This window comes from Oryctolagus cuniculus, chromosome 1, assembly GCF_051225735.1.
Source record: "Oryctolagus cuniculus isolate XC-2025 breed Fujian yellow rabbit chromosome 1, ASM5122573v1, whole genome shotgun sequence".
Classification (NCBI taxonomy): Eukaryota; Metazoa; Chordata; class Mammalia; order Lagomorpha; family Leporidae; genus Oryctolagus; species Oryctolagus cuniculus.
The window spans coordinates 228,646,701-228,673,316 of NC_142867.1; the positions used below are offsets into that span (position 1 = coordinate 228,646,701).

At 50.5% G+C, this 26,616-nt stretch overlaps 1 protein-coding gene across 6 annotated transcripts in view; it reads right to left on the reverse strand.

Moving 5' to 3' along the window:
- Window positions 1-6,059: 6,059 nt before the first annotated feature.
- The window catches only part of NR6A1 (nuclear receptor subfamily 6 group A member 1), a 260,240-nt gene continuing 239,683 nt past the window's right edge, over window positions 6,060-26,616 (reverse strand). For 4 of the 6 annotated variants that reach the window (XM_008273332.5, XM_008273330.5, XM_089302482.1 and 1 more), the window contains 6 exons: window positions 26,401-26,555; window positions 25,118-25,345; window positions 23,410-23,664; window positions 15,948-16,069; window positions 13,986-14,138; window positions 6,060-11,222 (listed from right to left, as the gene is read on the reverse strand). In XM_008273332.5, the coding sequence (XP_008271554.4) occupies window positions 11,134-11,222; window positions 13,986-14,138; window positions 15,948-16,069; window positions 23,410-23,664; window positions 25,118-25,345; window positions 26,401-26,555 (1,002 nt within the window). In that variant the 3' untranslated portion in view covers window positions 6,060-11,133. The remainder of the gene's footprint in view (window positions 11,223-13,985; window positions 14,139-15,947; window positions 16,070-23,409; window positions 23,665-25,117; window positions 25,346-26,400; window positions 26,556-26,616) is intronic. The other 2 variants (XM_002720460.6, XM_008273331.5) reach the window with 1 other exon arrangement.

Here is a 26,616-nt window from a genome sequence, read left to right on the forward strand (position 1 = left end):
TGTCCTGGGGAGGGAGGTGGTGTTTGCCCTCAGCCCCAGGGCCAGCACTTGAGAAGTGAAGAAGTCACCAAGGGAGGGTGCCAGGCTGGCGCGGGGTTCAAATCCTGGCAGAGTCTGGGGGCCCCCTCTGTCACAGCCCTGGGGGGGCCTGTGTGTCCTCCAGCCCAGGTTGTTCCAGGCCGAGCGACCCGCGGGAGGGGAAGGAGGCTGGCCCAAGTGCTGGGCCCGTTTCCAGGCGGCAGAGTGGGAACCAGCAAGGCTGAGACCCAGAAACTGAGGCGCACAGGGGAGGCCAGGACAACTGGGCTGCTGTCGGGGTCCAGGGGGAAAGAAGGAGAGACGTTGTAGGGGAGACTGAGGCAGAGGAGGTGGAGCGAGAAGGGAGAGCCCGCTGGAGAGCCAAGCAGACCTGCAGATGGGGGTTGGAATTAAGAGGTATGGAGAAGGCAGAGAGAGAGAGAGAGGAACTGAGGCAGAGGAGGTGAGGAGAGGGGCAGAGGCCCCCGGCACGGGAGGCAAAGGCAGACCCTGTGGAGGGCAGTGGAGGGGGCGGGCCGCTGGCAGCGCTGGAGGCTGTTTCCGCTGCGCCCCTTATCAGCCTGCTGCCAGATGTTCAGATCCGATGCCAATGTCAGAGAAGTCCGTAGTGCTGGGTCAAGGCCGTGGCCGGCGGGAGCCTCAGCTGCAGCGTGGGGAGGGGGGCTGGGGGCCAGCGCAGACCTGCGCCTTCTCCCCCTGTCTGCCTCGCAGCTCTCCACGCTCCAGGCCCATCTGGTGGGAGTTGGGGAGGCTGGGTGCCTCTGGGGGGCCCCTGGACTGAGAGTAGGGACCTGCAATGGCCAAGAGGGGCTCCTGGTGCCACGTGGCCACGTGCATCTACATGCAGCCCCATGCCTGAGGTGGCATGTGAACACATGCACACACACACACACACGAGTGCCCAGTGCCACTCAGGGGACAGGCACAGTTGGGTGCAGAGCTGTCCTGCCCTGCTGGTGCCCTGTCCCCAGCCCTCTCACCTAGGCCAGAGCTGGAGACGCAGGGTGACAGCCTGTCTGTGGCAGGGCCCGGCCCTGACCATGAGCCTCTGCGGCCCGGTGGAGCTCCTCGGGCCGGGGTGGGAGCTGGGGCTCCAGCCTTGGGCCTCTGCACCTCGCCTCTGGAGCAGGCTGTGCAGCTGGGGCCCCCTTCCCGGGGCAGCTTATCGGCCGGGGCACGCGCTTGGCCCTCAGGGGTGACCCAGCCTTGTTCCCCACATTCCTGCTCAGCCACACAGCCGCCAGGCCCCCCGCAGCCCTGACACAGGGCCGGTAGTTGGGGGTGGGCAGGAGCCTTTTTTCTGCCACAGGGCCATTTGGGTGTATCTAACATCACCCGTGGGCCATACAAAATGCACACCGGCCACTCGAGATTTAGCGAGTTTCCAGTCCCTGCCATGGCGGCTGTGGCAGGGCCAGACCACCTGATCTCATGGGCCTCGTGGGCCTCGCGTGGCTGGCGGGCTGGGCGGTCCCCACCGCGAGCGCCATGCCCTGTTCTCTTGGCCCCGGGCCGGTCGGTACAGCCATGGCTGGTGTCACTTTGCTTTTCTGAGCCGTCCTGTTCTGTGTCTGTGTCCAGGACGCTGTCGCTGCTTGTGCTTCGGTCTCTCCCTTCGACGGGCTCAGTCTCTCTGGTGTCTGCCCATCTCCCGGCTCTCTGGGGTCCTGGGAGGGGCTGAGTCTGGCTCTTTCTTTCTGCTCTTCTTTCTGGCTGTGGGCCAGGGGTCTTCACAAAGTTCATGGAAATGTGTTATGGAAAAAAAAAAAAAACCTACGCATGGATTTTGAAAATGTTTTGTGCCTAAAAGAAACCTCCCCTGGCATGCCATTTTCCATGAACTTTTGCAGTCACCTCGGGTATGGGAATTGAGGCTGCGGGTGAGGGGCCACGGGGTCTGGGAAAGTGGCAGCCTACCCCGGGGCGGCTGAGCCAGCCCACATGGTGGAAACCCAGGCCCCCTCCCGCTCACCTGCTGGGAATCGGGGCCTGGCATTAGTGGGCTCCCCCTGAAGCACAGAAGACTGGGGGGCAGGAGCGGAAGCTGGGGCTGGACTCTCCTGGCCTAAGGGCCTCCTTCCTGTTTGCAGGGAAGTGGCTGCCCCAGAAAGAGAGGAGGGAGGCCATCGTGACTTCCGGGAAGCTGGCCAAGGGCCCGAGGCCACCCTCCCTGTGCCCACAGGGGCCCTCTGGCCCTGGCTTAAAATAGTGCAGTTCCTCTGCTGCTGCTGCTGCCCAGCCCAGCCCTCAAACCGGCTGCTGGCCCAGGGTGGAGGGGGCCCTCCGACTCTCCAGCCCTTTCCAACTGTGGCTGGGGGCTGCGCATCTCAGCCTTAGGAGTGGAGGTGGGGGCTTGCAGAGAAAATACAGGCTCCAGGGTCAGAACCCTGGACTCAGGTCTCCGCTCCAGTACTCTGGAGCTGCAAGGCTGGTCCGGTCTGGTCCGGTCTGGTCCGTTTCGGGCTGCCTCCCGAGCCTCTGTTTGCATTAGCCTGGCTCTGCTCAGGGTCTTACAAGGTTGAAATGGAGGCACCATCATCCAATAGGCTGAGCGCCCAGCTTCCAACCTAAATGCCACAGTCCGCAGACTCCTCGGAAACTAGCCGGGCCTATCGTGGACTCGGAAAACCGGAGCTCCCTCTGCCTCCCTGGCTGGCGGTGCCTCCGGCTCCTCACCCCGAGGAAGTGCTCCTTCAGCGTGCCCCTCGGGACCTCCGCTGCTCCTCCTCGGACTGGGCGTGGAGCAGGGAAGGCTTGTGGAGAGGCTGCTTGCAGGGAGGGCAAGGATGGGGCTGTGGTCTCCATGGTGAGACTCGTTGCCAAGGGAACGGGACTCCACAGCCCCGGGTCTGGCAGTTGGGCACTTTTGCCACAGGATCTGAGAGGCTGATTACCACTGTGCACCTAAACCCGGATGGGCAGCCAGGCCAAGGGCAGGCCAAGCCAGAAAGGTGGCTCCTGGCTCTGCTGGGCTCCTGCAGTTGAGGGGTAGGTGCGGCAGCTCGCGGTATGTGCTTTCCTTTTGTATGTGGGCTTCACTGAGCCCCGACTTGGAGCTAGGCACGGAGACACAGGCGCTATCCTCTCCATTTATCTGACAGGGACAGTGAGGACCAGAGGCGTCTCTCTGGGTCAAGGCCACACACAACTCAAAGGGGAAGAGCTGGAATTAGAACTCGGGTGGTGGAACCCCTCATTGAAGCTCCTGCGGTCTCACACGCAGGCTGTCCAGGGCCAGACCCACTCATCCCAACCCCCTCCCTTGTCATCATTTCTGGGGGCTTCTGGCTTCAGACTCTGCCATAAGCCAGAGCAGCCAGCACTCCCTGCCCCTTCAGTGCCATGGAGATGACCTCCTTACCTCTGAGGGCCTGCACAGGAGAAGGGTCTGGCAGTGCAGAGCCTGCCCAATCACAGGCACTCAATCAATGATGTTTCATATTCATTCCTGAGGTCTCACTACTTAGGTAACCACTTAGGCAAACTATTTACTCTTGCTGGCCCTCGGTTTTCTTATCTGTAAAAGGGGGTCACTACAGCATCCACCTCATGGGGCTGCTCCAGAAATCAGTAATCTCACAGGCAGAATGCGTAGCGCAGTGCTTCGCTCTGTTCTCGACGTGCTGACTCTTGTTCAGTACTTCCAGATTATCGCCTGGCGCTCCAGGAAGCCAAGGGCTCAGTTTCACTTAAGTAACGATTTATGAATTTCGAGTCGTGTCCTGAATTGTATTCCACGGAGGACTGTTCCAAAAGGATTTTAAGAGGATGAAAAAACTGTCCAAAGCACAAACACTTTTGGTAGCATGTGGGCTAAACAAAATTAGGTTTCACCCGTGGGCTTTCTCAGAGCCTTTAACAGCCCAATGAAAGGGAATCAGGGAGAAGACGGAGTGCAGTATTTCCCAAAGTTTTGGCAACAGAACTCCTACCCCACCCCGCCTCGCTCAGAGAACTCAGATTGGAGCATCCTGCAAGTGTGTGGGACAGCGCTGCTTTGCGGTTCAATCTGGTTGCTCGTGTGGCTCTTGCAGGATTACTCCTTTATTAGTTTAATGAAGGTTCTTCTTCTTCTTAAGATCCTATTTATTTATTTGAAAGTCAGAGTTACAGAGAGGCAGAGGCTGACAGTGACAGACCTTCCGTTCGCTGGTTCACTCCGCAAATGGCTGCAACAGCCAGAGCTTCTTCCCAGTCTCCCATGTGGGTGGCAGGGGACCAAGGACTTGTGGGCCATCTTCTGCTGCTTTCTCAGGTGCATCTGCAGGGAGCTGGATGGAAGTGGAGCAGCTGGGACTCGAACCGGTGCCCATATGGGATTCTGGCACTGAAGGCAGTGGCTTTACCCACTATGCCATAGTGTTGATCCCTAATGAAAGGTTTTTTAAATTTTTTATTTCCTTGTGTGTGTGTGTTTTGTTTTGTTTTTTTTTTTTTGTTTTTTTTTTTTTTTTTAATAGCAAAAGGTTCAACCAAAGGCCATTACTGAGCTTTGTAACAAACGCTGACATTCATATTCAGCACTATCGAGTTGCTACGGCTGAGCAGGGAGGAAGCTCGTTGTAACTTTGGTATCAGATAGACGTGGACGGAAAAGTCAGTTCTGCCCCTTGCTCATGTGTCGTCTTAGCAAATGGCTTAACTTCCTCAAGCCTCGATTTGCTTCTGAGGCTGGCAGCTTGCAAGGCTGTTAGGAGGATTACAGGAGACAAGGCGAGTGAAGCGCCAACCACGCCTGCCCTCCCTGGGCGGTCAGCCAGCGTGACCCTCCTCTGTGCTTGCACCTCTGCGTATCTCTTCCCACTTGCGGGGCAGGGAAGACGGTCTATTAATTCCTTCTGCAGCATTTCCCTTTGTTCTAAAACCATCTCTTTCAAGTCTCAAGGGCTCTCCGGCCCCTCGTGCTGGAGGCTGAGGTATAGGAAGGCAGCTGGGCTTCCCCCATTTCACACAAGAGAATTTAATAGACTTTGATCAGACTCTCCTCAGCCTGTATCTTCCCATCTGTCTTCACACAACCTCAACCCACTCTGCCACTTCTCTGATCCTCTGAGCAGGATTACAGGATGCTTGGGCTTTGGAGTGGGGCAGATATGGGTTCAAGTTCTCACTGACACTTCCTGTGGGACTTTGGCTGCGCCCCCCGACCTCTCGGAGCCTGTTTGCTCAGACCTAGAAAAGCCACTGGTAGGCCTCACGTATCTTCTGGAAAGGCGGGCGTTAACGGGCTTGGCCGCAGGGCACGCCGGGCAGGTCAGGCCCCAGCCGGCGGGCTGCTGTCTGTCATGGAGCCGCAGCTGTCTTCCCTGAAACTGGGCAAATGGCTTTCCTTCTGCAGACTCCTGGAGGTGAACTTCAAGGATCCCAACTGCTTCTCCAGTCTCAACGTTTGCTAATCCCTGCCACCCTCCCACACTCCTGCCAGGGCAGCTCCTGGTTGTATCCAAGCACTCCTTATCTTCCGATTCACAGCTGGGCCTTTGAACGCGTTGTTGATCCTCTCCCTGGTCCAGCCTCTCCTCGTGGCCTGGTGGCTTTCCTCAACAACACTCATCTGCGAAGCCCTTCCCAGCGATCCTGAATAGAACACGGCACCCCCTCCAGGCCTAAACTGCCCCACATGGATCCCCCCACTACCACCTCACCCCACTAAGGACAAGAGTCTGCGCCTCTCTTCCCACTGGACTCAGCTCCTCTGTGGGCCACTTTCGGCCTGGGGGGCCTGGGGCGAGCCCCTTCCTCTTTGCCAACCTGAGTGCCTTCACATAGAAAACAGAGGCAAGACTCCCGTCCGCTCAGGAGCTCTAGGTTGATGGGAAGTCCTGGCACAGTGCCGGGCACAGGCAGCAGGCGCTCAGTTGGTGCTGAGACCGCCCTCTGCCAGACCTCAGCTGTAGAGCTGGGACGACCTCAGACATGAGTGGGGCTGAACTCATGAGCCAGCTCCCCAGCCCCAGAGCCGCCCCCACCCCATCCCTTCGTCCCTTCCCAGAAGCCCACACAAGCTTCACACACAGATGCCATGTGCAGAAGGATTCACATTTATTGGTTCAAATACAGTACCTAACACTTGCTAAACATGCATTTCACACTAATTGGTCACATTTCCACAGGTAGTCAATTCACAGAACAGGGCCCAGCCCCTGCCCACTGGCAAGGGTGGGAGGTAGCAGAGGGCCTGGGTGGCCTGCCAACTAACACTTGACCAAGCAGGACTGATGGAGCCAGGCTGGCAGGCAGCCCTTGGCCGGCCCCACGGGGACAAGGGCTCAGAGACATCCCATTTACTGGATTCCTACACAAGACTGTGGGCAGAGGCAGGCCTGGAATATGTAGTCCAAGGGCAGGCTCATGTTATCTGTGCCACCAGTGCCCCTACAAGGTGGGCTTGTGGGAGGTGTGCTCTCCATGCCTCGGAGCATAGGAAAGGAACAGAGGCCCTTCCAAGGGAGTGGCTGCTTCCTGGCTGGGCAGGTGGGAAGGCCTCCCCCGACACAGCCCAGACATTACAACGCAGCCACAGCCCCTATCACGGGCCCGGTTGGCAACACAGACAAAAACACCAGCATCCCAGGGCAGGCGGGGCTTCTTTCCCGACAGAAACATGTAAACAGAGCAGGAGCTACAATATTCTCTTTTCCCACAGGATTCCTCAGGGAGGAATCTACCAGGATGTCACTCAAGAGGTAGTTTTTGTTTGGTTGGTTGGTTGTTTTTTTTTCCATGGAAATTTGAGTCAACAACATTATCACCTATCATAAGACACTGCAGAGGAAGAAAACAACGGTCACCAAAGGGGAGACAGTCCTGTGGCTGGCAGGGCTGGCTCCAGGATTTGGAAGACTAGCCTTCACCAGAATCACAGCTTTTTTCTTGGGCTTGGAGCAGGCTCTGGCCTTACAGCTCCCCTTCGAGCCAAGCTGTGGATTCCTAAGCGGGCTGTGGCCCATTTAGGGGCTGCAGGCCCAGAAGAGGGAGGCCAGACAGGGCCTGGGCTGCACGGAAACACCATGCTCCTTATGAGCTGGCAGAGGAAGGGCCACTGTGGCTCATGTCACAGGACAGCCACAGGTTTCAAGTTTCAAAGTAGCCTAGATCTGGCCACAGGGGAAGTCCAGCTTGCTCCCAGACTCAGCAGGCTCTCTGGGGGCTCCTGCCTCTGAGGAGCAGTCCAGGTCTGGCTCCCAAGTCCAGAAAAGAGGATGTTGCTTGTGGCAGCCAAGAGGGGTTTCTGGGGACCCTGTAATTAAATACACATCCCTGAGCTGTGGCCCTAGAAACACCTGTCTCGAGGCTAACCAGTTTCCAGCACCTGGCAGAATGATTGCCGCTTCTCATCCTGAGACAAAGATAAAACATCGCTTCACAGACACTGGACAGAGAGGCTTCAGGCAGAGCAAAGAGGAGGACGATTGACGGCAAAGGCAGAGGGGGGCGGGAGACTCACAGGGAAAAGGAGGGAATTAACAGTAGTGGCTTTTTTTTTTTTAAGTTTTTGGGTTTTTTTTTTTTTACTTTAAAAAAAAAAACAAAGGAAAATTCAAAGTTTAATAAAAGGACTGATCTGCAAGATTGGATCTCTTAAAACAACTGCAAAAATTTAAAAAGAGTCACAGACTAGGTGTGTGGAGCTAAAGACCTGGAACAGCTGCTCAGCCTCCTGCCCTACTACGAGGTCACGGTCCCCTTATTTGGGCCAACTCTGGACATGGCTTAGATGTTGCCCACATTGGAACTGTCCATCTCCATCAGTCCCCCTCCCCAGGATATCAGGAACAAGTAAACAAAGGTAGAGTGGGTGGCAGAGCAAGCAGCTGGCCCAGAGAGGTCTAGGTTTTAAGGATCTTCACCATGGTGAAGGTGACATGGCAGGTGCCTCCCTGCAGAACGGGTGACAGGTGGGAGGCAAGCTGGTATGCAGTGGGTGACTTCAGTGATGCCACGGAGGCCCCTAGGTTTCCTCTATCCCTGTCTGGCTCTAAGGAACAGGATATGGAGGTTCCTGTCTGCTTCCCTCTATCCCCGAAGGCTTGCCCACCTCACCTGTGGTTTGGGCATGGTGGCTGGGTGCCCTCTGGGCCAGGTACAGTGCTTTGAGACAGGTTCTGGGGAATTTCTCCAGAATAAGGGGTAAGACCACCAAACCTTGCCAAGGACTCTAGGATTAGTCTAAAGGGAGCTGGAAAGCATGAATTACAGATGATATTCTCAGATTCCAAACTTTGGTCTTAGGTCTCAAGAAAATGTTTAAAAGGGGAAAAGGGGGGAAAGCTTACATGTCTCAGTGCAGTGCAAGGAGGTGGGATTCTCCTTTCCCACAGCTTTCAGGGTCCTATTTTTATGGTGGAAAAACTCACTCAGAGTGAGTGCTTGTGGTGGCTGGGGATAGAGAGAGGACAGAAGAGAAAGGAATCAGAGACAATACACACAACTTTTTCTTCTTCCACTAGCAAAAAGGCTACCTGTTAACCAAACATCATGGGAAGAAAGGCAAAAAACAAACACACCAAACCTCCCTCTCCAACCTTTCTCTGTGTCCTTCAAACCAAATTCACAAATACATCTAGTGGCTGACCTAATGTCTCCACGCTGCTAGCTACACTCCTACCTTCTCCTCATAATACCTGAGTTTGCAATGCAACACATTCACTTTACCCTGTTTAAAAAAAGCCCACGTCCTAAAAGGACTGGGTGCAGAAGACATTAAAGGCGGTCCACAGGTCAGGCTCTGGCTTGGAACACACAGCCACTTGGCTCTGAGATTCTGTAGGGCTCCCAGTAGTGAATGGGCTCTTTGTTCTGTGGAATCTGCTGCAAGCATTTGTAAAAATGGATCTGTACAATGGCAACTTGCAGAACCTTTCCCCACTTCACAAATTAACAACTTGCTCGGTTTAATACTACATTATTGGAGAGACATGTTCTTGCCTCATCAGAGAGCACTCTCCTTTGACACCCAACACAACGGGTAAAATGCTTGATTTGAAAAGCAATTTCAAAAATAATAATTTGACAGATGGAGCCTTAAGCATAGAAAGAGGTTGTACATAGCAGCTGCCTGGAGAGGGGTCTCTGATATGTGCCTCTTCCCCTGTCTTGAGGTAGGCAGCTCAGAATCTGACCTGGAGCCAAAGAATGTGATCTAGTTGGTTAAATAAAAGATTCAGAGAAACAAGAAAAATATTGTGAACTTAGACCACACAAACACACACACACACACACAATCTTCCCATTGACATGTGAAAAACATGCTAGCTGGAGCTTTTCCTGAGAAACATGTCTCTTTCTTTTTCTTTCTTTCTCAGAGCAGTTGCAAAAATGGCATTGAGGAGTAATGCTCTGAGTTTCAGATCCATCAAAGAACAAAAATCATTACTCTGGTGGTACCCGTAACATTTCACTGGAAAAAAAAATTACAACCAGACAGGGACTACTCAATGGGTACACAGTGTAGGTGTAGCAGCCCCCTGGGCAGGTTTTATAGGCTGAGTTGGGGAGAGAGCAAACAGCCTTTGACTAAATCGTCAGGAAAGGTGCTGTGGGCCCCTCAAGCACACCAAGGGATGGCCCCAGCTAAGTGGTCTGTCTGCCACGCTGGCTGTGGGCGACACCTGGGTGTAGGCGACAGCAATTGCTATATTAAGGCAGAGAAGGAAAAAGCATCTGAAAGAGTTCCAAGACTGATCTAGCGTGGCCCTGGCCAAAGTCGAGAGGGTCAAGAACACTTCCTAGGACGAGGTGGGGCAGTAGTAGCAGCAGCAGAGGTCCACGCCATCCCTGCAGAGGCGGCAGCAGGCCCTTTAGAATATGAGGTAGTTTAAAGCTCCCCTTCCCTTCCACCTACTTACGGCTCCGGCCCTCCAGGCCTCTCTAAGGGGTAGCTGGGCCACTCTGGGCCTTGGGCTGTCAGCTCTGGGGCCCTGAGGAAACCTGGTCTCATCCTGGAGAGATTAGGAAAAACTGACTAGAATGCAGAGGCAACATTCTAGTCAGCAGAGGCTAATTGCCCTTTCTACTATTTAAAACAGAGATAGTTTTAGATTTGGTCCTGAGGGTGGGATGCGGAATAGGGGGAAAGGAGTGTTCATTCTTTTAGCAGTCTGGCCTTTGCACCACTACCCTTTGAAGAAAACCAGCTAAAGGAGAATAAATCAGTAGAGGGTACTAGGAACCAGAACACAGCACTTTTCTCAGTTTTTCGATGGACCGACAGAAGTCAAGTTTGTAAGGGAGAAGGAAGGGTCCAAGGAAGTTAGGTCTCAGCAGACCCAGGGAAGGAGACGAGGGAGCTGTGTGCCCCATGGGAGCGGGCTGACTGCTAGGACTGTGCCAGGATGAAAACGCAAGGGGCAGACCTGACAGGGTGGTGCCGGTGGCGAGGCGCAGCAAGGTGTGAGAGCAGAAGCCCCTCTCCCCATAGGACTCGCAGGGCGGGGGGGATCTGCTGAGATTTGGCCAGCTGGCCCTACTCTTTACTTTCATGCCTCCCAAAGCAAAGAGCTGGCTCAGCCCTTGCCTGCCGTTCCCAGCGTCTCACCCACGCTGCTCAGTACGCTTCCTAACACTGTGCCCCTTTCTGGTGAGGTTCTTTACCTGGCAATTCTGTGGCTAGAAAAAGGCAGTGTGCTCTCTGACAGACACATCATGCACGAGTCTGCCGAGAAAACGCAGAAAAGGTAGGGGTGGTCACACCCCCGCTTTCCCACTGAGGTAGTTGTCTTTGTCAACGTTATGGAGATAGTCATCTCAGCCCCATCCCACCCTCTCCCTCGAAATACAAAAGAACTATCTCTAAACAATGACAACACTGTAACATTAAACATCTTCACAGTCTGCCAACTGCAAGGAGATGCATCTGCTGCACTCACACAGGAGCATGTGCATCATGTTGAAGGCCATACATTCAACTCTGTCGTGAAATAAATATATAGAAAAATGAGGTTAAAACAGACACACAAACAAACACTCTTCTGGCTGCGGAGGCAACCGCAAACGCTGTGCCACAGCCTCGTCTTGGTCTCTGGCTCTTCCTTCCGGAGCCTCTCCTGCCCAGCCAGTGCGCCGGTGTGGCCTGAGCAGGGCACTGGGAACAGGTCACTCCTGGCCCACACTTGTCTTGCAGGAATGCAGCACCACCTTAAAGAGGAGGGGCAGCTGCTCCAGGGGTACATTCACCATCTTTCCTGGGAACAAGGTGGGAGAGGAGAGTTAGCAGTGCCCACTAGCAGAAGGGGAAGCCTGCCTCTCCCTGGGCTGGGGGAGGCAGAATCTCACCTCTCTCAGGGATTCGGGTGAGGGCAGCACCAGGGGTCCACAGGCCCAGCGGGGACAGCTAACATCCTGATAGTCTGACCCATTTTGGTGCCTTGGAGAGTCTAGTAATGGTGCCAATTCCTAACCAGCCTACTATCCAGAGAGTACTCACCCTGTGCCAGGTAAATGCATGTTTTATTTCATCTAACTCTCCCAGTTTTTCTGTGTGATAGATACCCCACTCCCCACTTTATAGATGAGGAGCCTGAAACTGAGAGGTAGCCTCCACAGCATGAGAACATACCCTGTTTTGTCTTTGGTCTGGCTGAATCTTTAACTAGCATTCTACAAAACACTGCTCTTCAGAATAGCATAGCAGGTTAATAAAAGCACCGGGGGGAAAGGAGAGGAGTCACGAGGAAGTTATGAGGAATTTGAGAAATTCAGGGTTACAAGAGTCTGACAGGTGTCGTTATTAAAGACTTCACAGCAGTTAGTGGGCTAATACACTCTGTAAACATCTTCACCCTGACAGCCACCTGGGGAGCATTGCCACATGAGTGACACTCAGGTTCCACCCCATACAATTAAATCCGAATCTCTGTATGTGCGACGCAAACACGGACATTGGTAAGTTTCCCAAGGGCGGGCATTTAGCCCAACAGCTAGGACACCTGTCTCCATGTTGGCGGGCCCACCCTCAGTTCTCAGTTCTTGACTCCAGCTTCTGCCAATGCAGACGCTGCGAGGCAGTGGTGATGGCTACCGTGGTTGGGTTCTTGGATTGAGTTCTAGTTCAGGCTTTGCTGTGGGCATTTTTGGAGACAGCAGATGGGAGCACTCTCTCAAATCAATTTAAACAAACAAAAAAAAACAACTTCCCAGGTGACTGAGGTGCTGCCAGGGCTGAGGCCGCAGCTCCGTGTGGGAGATTTGTGTATACCTATTGACTCGCCTTTCACAGAGCACCTCATTAATATCTCATTTGGTAGAATATGGTTTAAAAGTTCCAAAACTATTAAAATAACCCTAAAATTCCAATAGTTTAGGTCTAGATCACATATGCTAGACTGCTCTGTGGCTCAAGATATTAAAAAAAATTCTCTTGCTGAGGGGCCAGCGCTGTGGCATAGTGGGTAAAACTGCCACCTGCAGTGCTGGCAATCCCATAAGGGCGCCAGTTCGAGTCCTGGCTGCTCCACTTCCAATCCAGCTCCCTGCTATGGCCTGGGAAAGCAGAAGATGGCCCAAGTCCTTGGGCCCCTGCACTCGCGTGGGAGACCAGGAAGAAGCTCCTGGCTTTGGATTGGCACAGCTCCAGCCATTGCGGCCATCTGGGGAGTGAACCAGTGAATGGAAGACCTCTCTCTCTCTCTGTCTCTCCTTCTCTGTGTAACTCTGACTTTCAAGTAAATAAGTAAATCTTTAACAAAAAATTCTATTGCTGAATTTTACAGGAACAATCCCAATCTAGAGGTCACATTTCTGAGCCTCTCCTCAGTATGTGCTAGACAGCTAAAAACAAGAATCTTATATAAAATGAAGTAAAGCAGCAGCAGCAACAACAAAGTTAGGATTTCATACTGAAATGGACCCAATTAAATGTTAAGAAGCTCAGAAGGCGATCAGGACCCTCCCCCAAATGCCCACCCCAATACGGAAAACTGCTTTGCAACCACAGGATTTTACAGAAAATAAAAGATCTCAGAAAGTCCATGGCCATTAATGGCCAGGGCTGGTCCAAGATGAAGCCAGAAGCCTGGTGCTTCATCTGGGTCTCCCATGTGGGTGGCAGGGGCCCAAGTAATTGGGCCATCTTCCTCTGCCAGCCCAGGAACATTAGCAGGGAGCTGAATCCAGAAGTAGAGCAGCTGGGACTTGAACTGGCACTTATATGGGATGCAGGCATCGCACACAGCGGCTTAATCCTCTGTGCCACAAGACTAACCCTGTTAATTTTTTACTGAGATATAATTCACTATCATAAAATTCACTCTCTTTTAAAGTGTAAAACTCAGGAAATGAGGTACTCTAAGCCAGTTTCCCCATCTACAGAATTGCCATAATATCACCAACCTTGCAGATTGGTGGTGCCATAATACCAGCAGCCTTGCAGATTGTTCTGAGATGAACTAACATGAAGGTACAAAGTACAATGCTCATTATACCAGCTTAGGAAATATCAGCTTCTCTTCTCTACAAAGAAAACACGGCCTTCCCATTATGACAGAACTGTTGTGAGGACAAGAGGGACAGGCACTGTGGGTTGAGTCACTGCTTGGGATGCCTGCATCTCGTATCAGAGTGCCTGGGTTCAAGTCCCATCTCTGCTTCCCATCCAGCTTCCTGCTGAGTATACCCTGGGAGTGGCAGGTGTACCTGGATCCTGCTGAGTGCAACAAGGCAGCAGGTATACCTGGGTTCCTGCCTCCCATGGAGGAGACCCAGATGGAGTCCCTAAATTCTGGCCCAGCCCGGGCTGTTGTGGACATTTGGGGAAAGAACCAGCAGATGGAAGATCTCTTTCTCTTTCTGTCTCTGTTGGTGCTACCTTTCAAATAAATAATCATCAAAAAGAGTAATAACTCTTTTATGTAGTTTGTAAGGGGCTTGGAACAAGTATTCTGCAAACACTGACTGTCTTGCTTCCTTCACAAACTAAGAGAAGGCAAGGGAGGGACCCAGAATATTACCTGCAATATAGCGAATCTCAGGTAAGCACATCATGAGGTCAGGAAAACGGTTCGGCTGATGTGTATATTTATATTCAGTGAAATCCTGGCAAATGTACCAGTATCGTTTGTTCAACTGCTCCAGCTGTGAGGCACTGGTTAGACCCCTGATATCTGTAAAAAAAAAAAAAAAGCCACACAGGGAATGGAAGGGGCTTTCTAATGTGGAAAAACACCAGCTCCTTGTATATGTGCACCTTTCAATTAAAAGTTATTAAATATTCTCCCCACAGAAGATATTTTCTCTTTTCTATACGGAGGAAGTAAGTTCTGGGTTAAGGAAGAGAAATCACACAGAGAATGACAAAATAACGTAAGGGCCAATCACTGCACAGAGTCCCTTGAGGGCCAGGTTGTGACTTCCTCAACTTTATACCAGATTGCAGCATGACCTTGGCATAAAACAGACACCAGCCAGTGCTGCCGTAGCTCAATAGGCTAATCCTCTGCCTGCGGCACCAGCACACTGGGTTCTAGTCCCGGTCGGGGTGCCGGATTCTGTCCCGGTTGCCCCTCTTCCAGGCCAGCTCTCTGCTGTGGCCAGGGAGTGCAGTGGAGGATGACCCAAGTGCTTGGGCCCTGCACCCCATGGGAGACCAGGAGAAGTACCTGGCTCCTGCCATCGGATCAGCGCGGTATGCCGGCCACAGCACGCCAGCTGCGGCGGCCATTGGAGGGTGAACCAACGGCGGAGGAAGACCTTTCTCTCTGTCTCTCTCTCTCACTGTCCACTCTGCCTGTCAAAAAAAAAATAATAAATCTTAAAAAAAAAAAAAAAAGACACCTGTGAGGGTTGAGCAAATGGCTGACTAACCGACCTTTCCAGATTCAGATTCAGCCTTTACAACATCTTTGATTTTTCCCTTTATCAGAGCCAGTCAGACTCCCTGATGATGCTCACACGTTCCTGACTGTAACGCACACACAATCTCTTATATGCCTCAGCTCTGCACTGCCCTTCCATTTTTTTCTGTGCAGATTTCTATCTATACATTTTTATATAGAGAATGTAAACCTATTCTATATGTAAATCTTACCCAGCCTTTGAGGCCTAGCTCAGATTTCTCCTTCTCCAACAAGTTGCTACTGATCTCTCCAATCTGAAGTACAATTACTGTGTCTAGTGCTATCAGAGTATACACTTCTTAAGACCAGAAATTAGACCTGGGATCTATTTTTTTTTTCCCAATTTCTTTAATGCTGAACACAGAGCCTGACCAGCGTTTGGGAAGAGTAGGTAAAGAGGAGGGGTCAAGAGTCTCTGGACTGGGGAAGTAGTCCCAGGAAGAACGCACACACTTTTAGTGCCTCAGGCAGCAAACAGCCCAGCTCTACTCTGGAAGGAGAGCATTCATGTGCTACTCTGGAAAAAAGGGAATACACATTCTCCTGGATTTGCTGGTTAGCAGCAGCTACCAAGTGCCACTTTGCAGGAAATACTCCACATCTGGTTCTCTTCTAATTAAAAGCCATCTCGATATGCCTGGGTGAGTGTGAGTTTTTGTACACAGCCACTCTTCTTTCTCTAAAGTGGCTGTCAGAACTACTGCCAGCCTGTCACAGAGGCCTTATCTCCAATGGTTTCATCAGTCACCCTGCTTTTCTTCAGTCACTGGTAAACTTGGTACATATTTTAAATGACGCATGTACTGTCCTTGGTTTCTGTATTTAAATGCATTAAAACTGACTAAACAAAGCGAATCCTCTTCCTTCCTCTATGAGTTATAGAGATTGTGGCATTTAGGTTTGAAGAAAAAAAATCCAAAGCACTCCCTGCACTATAAAGGGGCAGGGTGAGGACAAGCGAAGGAGGAGCGTAGGCCTCCCAAGATTGGTAACCACACTGTGTGTCAGACTAACAGGAGGGAAAATGCTGGATAGCAAAGAAAACAAGGTCCCCTTTGCCCACCCGCTGCGACTCACCTTGATTGAGGAAGTTAATTGCTTTCATGCAAGCGTACTCCTCATTGCTGACCTTTAGCTGATGGAACTTGTGATACAGGTAGATGAGCCGCTCAATCACCTCCATTCCTTCATCACTAAATCTGAGAACAGACCAAGATGTTAACAATGGGCCCTGATGCCAGTGGAGGCCAAGACAAGGCAGATCCACAGGCACCATGAAGGAAAGAGCGAGGAGGAAGTGGAATCCAAAGCCATCTGTGAAAGACAGGCAGACCCCTGGTTTATCTAGAGGCTGACATAACTCTTGTAAGAGGTGTTTCCCAAGGTCCTACCAATCAAACCTCTTTAAACCTGGACCTGTTACACATGAGGTGTGAGACTTTGGGAAGGTCATTTGATCCTATTTAACATTTTGGGTCCTCCTCTGTAAAAATAATAATGCTTGCCTGCTTGGCTACTGAGGTCCTAAGGAGGTCTGAGGTGTAAATGTGGAGGAATATGAGGTTATTAAGATACAGCTATTGTTGAGATGCAGCTTCCAGTATCAATGGCAGCTGCCATGGTGACTCTGCAACAATGCAGAGAAAGCTGCTGACTGCATTTGTTCAGGTTCGCCGCTTCCAGCAGAGCTGAGGTTGTGCACAGTGAACATTTCTATCGGCACCCCTGACTTCAGCTACAGAGGGAGGGAAACATTAACGCAACCCTCACTCCATGCCATCTCTGTGCTGGATACTTTATGTGCGTTATCTTATTATTCTCTCAACTCTATGAGTGCTGTAAGATAGTCATTACCATCGTAGAGATGAGAAACTGAGATTCAAAGAAGAGAAAGAAGTGGTTCTCTGGCACATGGCTATTTGGTAGCAAGCTTAGAACTGGAACCTGGGCCAATTCTCTGGGGCCTTGGTTCTCTCAAGGTGGCAGCCCCACCAGGGGGCTTAAAGCTGGCCATGAGTTGGACTGAGCTCCTTGGGGAAAGACCACGTTTCCAGTAATGGAGCACCAGGCTAGGCTACTCCAGGGAACTAACGCTCTCAGTATGCTTCATACCAAAGATAGAGGTGAATACTTAAGAGGAGAAGCAAGCATTTATAAATACAAATGCTGCGATAAGACCTGTCCTGAGTCATTCTACGGGTGGGCTAGGTAGTGGGCCAAGGGAGAGTTCCAATAGAGACCTCAGATGAAGCTCAGTTATAAAGAGTAGATGGTTAACCTTACGGCTGCTCTCTGGTGGGACTATGTTCAGATCTGGGCATTGTAGATCCATACCAGCCCAAGAAGAGCCTGTCTTGGGAGAGTCCTGAACACTGGGAGCTGCACTATTGCCTTCTAGGTTCTGTTGCTCAAAGAGTTAACTTTGAAGGCTTTGCTTAGCTTTGGCTTCCCAGGCAAGCAGGACAATTTCCTCTTTCCTGGCTCTGGTTGAAGTCAGAGGCACCTGCACTTCTCAAGCACCAGGGGGAGCTGCATCTGCAACCTGGAACTCTGAACCCTCCGCCTCCTGATGTGGCTCCCAGTCAGCTGGAGCTAGGGTTTCTCTCAGTTACCTCATTCATTCATTCATTCTTAAAGTTTATTTGCAAGGCAGAGAGACAGAGAACTCCCATTCCCTGATTCACTTCCCAAATGCCCACAACAACAAGGGTTGGGCCATGCTGAAGCCAGGAGCCAAGAACTCAATCCAGGTCTCTCAATTATTTGAGCCATCACTGTTGCCTCCCAGGGTCTGCATTAGCAGGAAAATGGAGTCAGGGGCTTAAGCCAGGGACTCAACCCCAGCACTCTGACACGGGACACGGACGTCTTAATGATGTCTTAACTATGCTCGGAGCCATGACGCTGACTGCTTTCCTCTGCATGTGCTTCAAAGGCTTTTCCAACTTTACGGATAACCTTCCAGGCCAGCTGACAGACAAATTCATACTGAGTAGTAACTCTGTCTACTATTCTACCATTCTCTTGAGCGTTTGTTAGCTTATAGGAATTTTAAGTATTTCACATGTAGTATCTCACTGGCTACTCCCAATAAATCCACAAAACAGATCTTAAAAATAACCCCCTCTGTTCATGTGAGAAACAAAGTTCTCTCAGAAAGGTTAATATCTATTGTGCCCCTGTCATATACATTCTCACATTTTTACCCTCTTGATCATCTGTGTGATAAAGACTATCACCTCCAGGTTACGGATGAGGAAGCAGAGAAGAGGTGATTTCCCCAAAGCCACATAGTAGTAAGTGGTGGTAGAGCAAGGGTTCTCATGTCAAGGATATTGTGGGCTTTTCTCACACTGCACTGTCCTCTCCCTGATCCTGTCTTGTTCACAACTGCTACCTGGGAAAGGCTACCCCATCCTATCCCCTTCAGGGGCTCCATGCTTCCACACCAGCTCAGTCCAAGGTAAGGCATAGCTGGGTTTGCTGCAGCACTCAGAACTGCCTTCACAGTGCCTCTGCATGCAGAGTGGGCAGTGGGCTTGGGAGTGAAGACCACTCCTCAGCATGGCTAAATGTGTTCTTCAGAGAAAAACAAGGTCTTTACTGCCAGTTCCCTTCAGTATCTGCCTGGAGAGGTGGGGGGTGTGTCTGAGGTGGGGTAAGAATAAACAAGGAGGACGCAAGGGGAGAAGCAGAGGCAGCTTCTGTCTGGTGGCCGAGTGCTGTAACAAGCAAAGATAATGCTCTGTCCCTTAATCAGCAACCTCTTGCTCCGAGAGCTCACTCTGGCACTGCAGAACATGCAGGTGTGTGGCTCTCAGCCAGACGCCTGGCCGGCAGGGCCAGACTTGCCCCTGCCTGAGTCTTGACCTGAGGGACACAAAGGACTGCTGAAGTGCCCTGCCCGAGCATTCGCCCCAGATCTGCCTTTCCTCTTGGGGTCAGCACATCCTTCCTCCTCGTCGTCGGCTTTTTTTTTTTTTTTTTTTTTTTTTTTTAAGATTTATTTGAAAGTCAGAGTTATATATATAGAGAGGGAGAGACAGAGATCAGCACGTCCCTCTTTTCCAGATTTCCAACAACAGGCAACCATCATGGATCCCTGGCAGTGGTGGGGTCTGGCAGCCAGCCCAGCAGCCCCTACTAGTCTCCACAGCCTGACTACAAAGCCTTCCTCCACACCCCGCATCACACCCCCTTGATAAACAAAGTTGTTCTCTGTTCTATGGGCCTGCTTTCTCCTGTAGCCGTGCCTCCTCCACATCTGCCCACTCCACAGTTCTGACGCCCCTGTATTCCTTGTCTACAAATTATCAGCATTCAAAGCCAGAAAGCTGGACAAACACACCCATTCTTCTTCCAGGTTCCCTTTACACAAGCATGCGAGGACAAGGAAAACATTCCTGCCAGGATCCCCCAAATCACTGAACCATTCAGTCAGCAATTGAAACTGACATTACATAAGTTATGTCCCATTAAGGGGGCTAAGAGGCCTAGTTGTTTCTTTTTCATTCATCTGTAGGCACCAACTCCCAGGAGTGGTCATCAGCCACAACCTTAGAGTAACCGCCACCTCAGCACCCTCGCATAGACACTGAGATGAAAAGCCAGACTGAAGCTCCAGGACAAATTCCAGGAAGTCAAATCTTCTGAGAAAGCTCTGGAAGAATAAGAACTTAGTATAAGCCGGCGCCGCGGCTCACTAGGCTAATCCTCTGCCTAGCGGCGCCGGCACACCGGGTTCTAGTCCCGGTCGGGGCGCCGGATTCTGTCCCGGTTGCCCCTCTTCCAGGCCAGCCCTCTGCTGTGGCCAGGGAGTGCAGTGGAGGATGGCCCAGGTGCTTGGGCCCTGCACCCCATGGGAGACCAGGAAAAGCACCTGGCTCCTGGCTCCTGCCATCGGATCAGCGCGGTGCGCCGGCCGCAGCGCGCCGGCCACGGCGGCCATTGGAGGGTAAACCAACGGCAAAGGAAGACCTTTCTCTCTGTCTCTCTCTCTCACTGTCCACTCTGCCTGTCAAAAAAAAAAAAAAAAAGAACTTAGTATAAGGTAAGCCTGCGCAGTGGTGCCGGGCGGACCTCCATGATAAGATTTTAACTCTGGCTCTTGATGACTTTGCAGCCTGAGTTGTCTGAACCTTCCGCTCCTCATCTCTAGAAGAGGGAAAGCATCAGTGCCAGGTTCATAGGGTAGCAGTGAAGACTCAACAAATGCCATATGTAATGCACCAAAATGGTATTTGGCACAATAAACAGGCTTCCAATTACTAACTATCATTATCAATAGCATCATCCTCATTCCTCTCATGATTGCAGCAGAAAGAGTTGTGTTTCCTGAGCCTTTCAGCTAGGGTGTAGGCAGGGAAACTGGGAGGCGACTTCCTAGAGAGCTGGCAGAAACGGAGTTAGTGCTCCCGGGATGCAAGTGCCCATTAAAGCCCACGCAGCTCGAGGCATCTTCTCCTGAGAGTGAAGGAGTCCTGATTAGGGCCAGGAGCAGTCACCGGCTGGTGCTACAATCTGCTTTAAATCAAATGCACCAGGCTCACTGTCTGATAACAGTCTGATTACAGAATATGGGCACCATAAATTTGATTCAATATTTGAGAAAAGAAAAGGAGGTGGCCATGTATCATGTGGGAAAAGCCTTTTCATGACAGCAGGAACCCACTTGCACTCAAGAGTTGTGAAAAAGTAAAGGAGTCTGGGGGAGTGGGAGTAACGCAGCAGCAGCCAAGGCAGGGAAGAGCTATGGCCAATTACAGACTGCACAGCCTGTGTTTCCAGCAGAGCGGAGACTGCTTCACAGTGATTAACCTGACTCCAGAGGTTCTCACACTTCCACTTCCTATGACCCCCTGGTTCCACGTGCAACTCCAACTCCACAGACACCTACACCAGACTCGGAGCAACTCATCTCCCATCCTGCTCCTCCCAGGCCCCTTCATCTTGGCCAACAGAATTGATGCCATCACTCTGGCTAGTCCAACAAACCAGCTGTCACTTCCAGTGCCAGCCTCCTGAAGTGGGATTTTTTAAAACTGTATTGTAGAGTAAGGCATGAGAATAACACAAAGTTGCAGAAGTTGGAGATCGTGGGTGGTTGCTCTGTGCAGGAAACCAAAAGAAGTCCTGAGGGTTAGGGTAAAAAGAGAATGTATCTGAGGGGCCAGTGTGGGAAGCCTGGAAGAAGCTCCTGGCTCCTGGCTTCAGATCAGCCCAGCTCTGGCTGTTGTGGCTATTTGGAGAGTGAACCAGTGGATGGAAGACCAATCTCTCTCTCTCTCTCTCTCTCTGCCTTTGCCTTTCAAATAAATTATTTTTTTTAAAAAAAATTTCTACTTTAAGGTGCAGCTCAAATGTCTGTTCCCCTGGCACGCGTTCCCTGACCCTGAAAGTAAAGGCACACACTCCGTCGTCTCTGTTTGTACAGTCCTGCATATGCCTTTCAACTTCCAGCCATGGAAAACCCTGCACTACGGACTGTATCTGCTTCTATTTGACTCCCAAGTACCTAAACCAGGAACAGAGACTCTCCGAGTCAGACCATATCTGTATCATCTGCGATCCCAGCATCTCTCCATGAAACACACACAATGCTGTTCAGTAAATGGCAATGGAGCCAGAACTAAGGCCGAAGTTTAACTTATTTTTTCCACCGATGGAACCCATAGTAGAGTGAGAGTCCTGACAGTGAATCCGTTTCTTGTCCTCAGAACCTACCTGAGAGCTCAGCAGTGACATGTTTTGGAGTCAGCGATGCACAACAGAACTTTCTGTGATGATGGAAATGCACTGTTTTTGCACTCTCCAATGTAAAAACTGCTAGTCACAGGAAGCTACTGAGCACTTGAAAAGTATCAGTGCAAAGAAAGAATTGGAAAGGCCACCTTGAACTAGTGGCTACTATTCTGGACAATGTAGCTTTAAAGCCTCCTTGGTAAAGAGCCTTCCTAGGAAGTAAAAGGCTCCTCATTAATTCAGCTGCTGGAGCTCTAAGGATGAGCTCAGAAGGACAGGGTACCTCATGGAGCTCATAGCTCTCAAGGGAACCCTGCACAGTCAGCAATCCCTGCCTACTTGTAGAGGGCCCAGGAAAAGCGGTCATTCTGTAGGGTGTGGAGCCTAAGGCTGACTCCGTAGGCAGCCCTAGGCGGAACTGGCAGATAACAGGCAAAGAGGGAGGTTAGGGTCTCTGGGTCAGCTCTGCAAACCCTGACAACATACAGAGCAGGCTGACTGCTATCCAAACACCCCTTGTCCCAGAGTTATGGAGCAGGAGGCAGGAATTTGATGGAAACAATGAATTAAAGGCTCTGGACAAGAGGTTAGGTCATCTGCAAAATCAGTTAACTTTGTTTACAGGACAAAGTGTCAGCTGGGTTCAAAAATCTGTCATTTATAGATCACCCCTGAAGACAATAAGCACCATTAATAAGGAAATATTGGAAAACCAGGGTAGGGAATCAGCACCAACTCCTCCCTTCCTCAGCTGTGTAGAGGGTCCTTGGAAGTCTTTTGTTCTGGCTTGAGCATGGGCTTGTCTTTATGCCATGGTTGGGATAAGAGCTGCACCCCAGCCCCGGGAAGGGAAGTGTGGGGGCTGGCACTTCAGTCTCTTCACCTTTCATCAGTGGGAATACCTCCTTTTCCCCTTCTTTTTGGTGCCCTGGAATCTCTTGACTTCCATCATTTTAATTTTCCAATAAACCTGATCTACTGAAATGTCTATTTAAGTGTCAGTTTAACTTTGTGAGACCTTTTCATAGAGATATATTAATAAGCCAAAGGTTGTCTCAACATCTATCCTGCTGTGGGGGCCAGAACACATAGTTACTATGTACCCTAGGTCTCCAAAGTGAGTGAGTAAAAGCAACATGGGCAGGAAAGTTAGAAGGATGCGGGCCAATGGGGATGAGCCTTTATGCCAGAAACAGTGGGGAGGACAGCCCAGGCTCCTAGTGCATGACCTCAGCATCACACTGAACCTCAGACGCAGTGAGAAAGCAGGAGACTCACTCAGGCAATTGTTAAGCTCAAAATCAAAGCTCCAGGTTCCAATCCAAAGCCCTCAAGGCAGGTCTTTGTGAACTTCAGTTTTCTTATATACAAAACAGGCATGATACCTCTAATGCTGGAGGGCTGAGAGAAAGATAAAATATCGAGCTCGGTGCCTGGTCCATAATAGGTACCACATGATACCTAGACCTCAGCCCTTCTCACCTTGTAGGCAAGGTAATTCAGTAATTCAGATGTAATGAAAACCAACTGCTTAGCACTCTGCCAAACTTCACTGTACAACATTCATTTGTACCTCCACCTTGCTGGGGAGGTACTGTCATCAACTTATTTTATAAATTCATTACCCGAGGATCAGAAACTAGGCCAAGGTCACAAAGCTAGTCAGTGGTAGAGGGAGGATTCAAACCCAGGTCTACATGGTTTACTGCCCATCATTTGGAGGACCAGGCAACCCTACTCTGCAGGGATGACAACGGTTTGATTGCTTAGGATTTCCTGCCCAGCCAGCAGCCCTCACCTGTGTAGTTCTTCATCAGAGGGTGAGTACTTGGCAGTGACATCAGCCAGCTCCCCAAAGATCTGCTTGCTGTAAACGGTGAGAGAGGATAGCAGGATTAATTCTTGCCACGTCGAGCTCAAGAGGCACGTGTAATCCTTGATTGAGAGCTCGCAGAAGAAAGGCAGTTTCTTGATCCAGGCAATCTGCCGAAAGAGCAGCTCGTCGGCCAGGCGGCAAAGCAGGGCAAACAGCTCTGCTTGAGTCACAGCATATCTGGCGGGGTAGGAATAGGGGAAAGTCATTTCCACTGGCAAGAGGGTGAGGATGGGGGCACAAAGAGAGAACTCCTAAGGGCACAAAGGGTCCCTGGCAGTGGGTTCCTTGTGCTTGATGGATCTCCAGTGCCATTCAACTTAATTTTCTGATAAAGGGGCAGTACTGAGCCAATAGGCAAGGGCTGGAGAGGTGCGTTTGATGAGAAGGGTTGCTGAGGGGAAGATGGCTTAGAAGAAATTGGTGTGATTATCTGGATCTTTAATATTTGTGCCCTCTAATGTTCCAGGTCTTATAGAATATTCCCAATCACTCCTGAAATAAGAACCCCAGTGGGGTGGATTGGGGTGCCTACCCATTATGCAAGTCTGGAGAACCTTTTTTCTTCCAAGAGTCATTTGGATATTTATAAAATAATTTGCAGGTCATACAAAATTCTTAACTTAAAAAAGTTAGCCTGGTATAGATTTACTGAATTTTGGACAGACCCAATATGTCCATGGACCAAACATACCCTGCCTCTGTGCTACAGAAACTGGCATAAAAATGAGCCTCGTGGCCAGATGGCTGAGACTAGAAGGGGTTCAAAGGCTTTTTCTGCTCTCACTGCACCCCCTGGTGGTGAGAGTTCAGAAAGCAGAGTTGCTCAGCCTTTCCCTTACACTCTTACATGATCCAAGCAGAAGGGCATGTCTGAACTCTGGGTTAAAGAGTATCCCTAAGGCCACAGCCTCAGAGGTGTCAGCTTTCTTCATATCAAGGCCCCCACACTATCTGGATTTGTAAAGGCACTGTGTGACCTTCTTGTAGGTGGATATCTTAGTCTCCTCTTCTGAAGTTGGAGACTAGCATAAGAATCTCAGGATACCTTTTGGGAGGTCTAAGCTTTATAAACAACCTAAGCTCCAGGCCAAAGGAGTAATGGGCATAGCAATGGGTGGGCCTAAAGGCTAAACTACTACCTACCCAGCTAGGGCGAACTGAGACTTAAAGAGTATCCCCTGCACCCACTCAGGTGTCACACCCAAGGTGGCTACATATCATCAGGCCACCTATGGCTATGGTGTGTTGGCTAAAGATGCAGTCAGGTCGCAAGCTGGGGCCTTTGGTATCTTGTTAAGGAGCCTAGACTTGATGTATGATTATTCCCAGAATTACAGATCATCTCTGACACAGAAGCACTGAGACCCAAGCCAAGGCCTGGCTTACCTAGGCTTATGTAGAAACAATAGCTGAAAGGTAACCCCCACTATGTGAAAGAAAGGAACTTAAGGAAAGACCGTGGGTCCACTGATTTCACACATAGCATAGACTTGCCCTCTGATGCTCGAGTCACCACATGTTATCCTCTGACTCATTCAAAGCCTAGGGGACAGCAGCCAGGGATGTAGCTAAGTGTGTGGTAGGAACATTTTGAGGCTACAAAGGGCCAAGCAGGGCAGAGTTCACTCACCCATCTTCGATCAACATGGGCGTGCCCAGTGGTTCCAGGTCCTCAGCTGATACCAGCTGGTGAATCAGACTGTACGACTGGGGATCGAGGCTTCGAGCTTGTGGGGGCAGAAGTGGCGAATGCCCAGAATAGGTAAAAAGGTGCGGTATGTACTGATAATGTGGAGGAACGGACATCCCCACATACTGCTCCCTGAATGCCATGAATCCATTTAGTTCCACAGACCTACTGGAAAGAAAAGTCTCATGTCAAGCAGAGCCATGGCAGGTATACTGTGAGTAAATGAGCCAGAAGCTGGCTTAGGCATTCTTTGGCCAGAAATCTGCATCTTTATCAAGCCAGAGAATGTAAACAATAGCTACATGGATATCTCCCCTAATAGATGCCCATCTGTGAGACAAGGACTCTATATGCAGGTGTGTGAAGATGGCGCTCACCATTGCACACCCAGTGCCCAACAGAGTAGTACTGAGTCAACAGTGGCTGAATGAATTCTCTTTACAGGTGCCACATGCAGAGAATTTTTAATGGCTACTTATAGATTATGATGACAAGAGGGGTGTTTGTATTATTTTATTGCTAGAAAAATTAAGGCACACACAGGCTAAGTACTTTGCCAGGCTACAAAACAAACCTAGCACCTAGCAAGGAATCTAGTACATGACAATAAGACCCTAAATATTCAAAGGACAGAACAAACTAAGGAACAGCTGAATTGGATAAGCTATAATTAAACATGAAGAGAAAGGCAGATTCTTACATTTCTCCCCTTTCTTGGAGAAATCTAATCATTCTATTAATAAGAACAGCAAAAGATACTCTCCTTTTGACCTAGATGTACTCCTATAACCAGGGGTGGCAAGCTGCTGCCTGTTTTGGTCAATGCAGTTTTACTGGAATGCAGCCACACTCATTGCTTTATATATTGTTTATGGTTTTCAAGATAAAGCCAGGAGTTGAGACTCAGACCATAAGTCATGCAAAGTCTAAAATATTAACTGGCCTTCACAGAAAGTTTATCGACTCCTGTCCTATAAGAAAGGTTTCTGGGGAAAGAAAGCCTTCCCTGGTAGGTGATAGCCCTATTTCACACCTAACAACCAACTCTTTCAAGGTCTTTAGCATGCAATGGTTGGGAAACAGTGACCCTTCCCCCAAAGAACTTGAGGGAGCAATAGTACAACGTTTGAGACAGACTGGGAGGAATATTCAGCCAGAGGTTCCTGACAGGCCTATTCTGGGTGGTCCCTAGATGATAATCCTGGGTTTGCCTTCAAGCTCACCTGGAGGACAGTGTGGAACCTGGTGAAGGCTGGTTGCTCTCTGAAGCCCTGTTTCCAGGGGAACTGTGATCACTGTCACCATGGTTGCTCCAGTGATTGGCCTCTTCCTCAAATTCCTGCCCAGACATGATCCTTTCAATCTCTTCTTCTGATATCTTCGATAAGGAATTGGTACATGTTAGATTGGGTACTCAGGACATACTCTGTTCCTTCTTC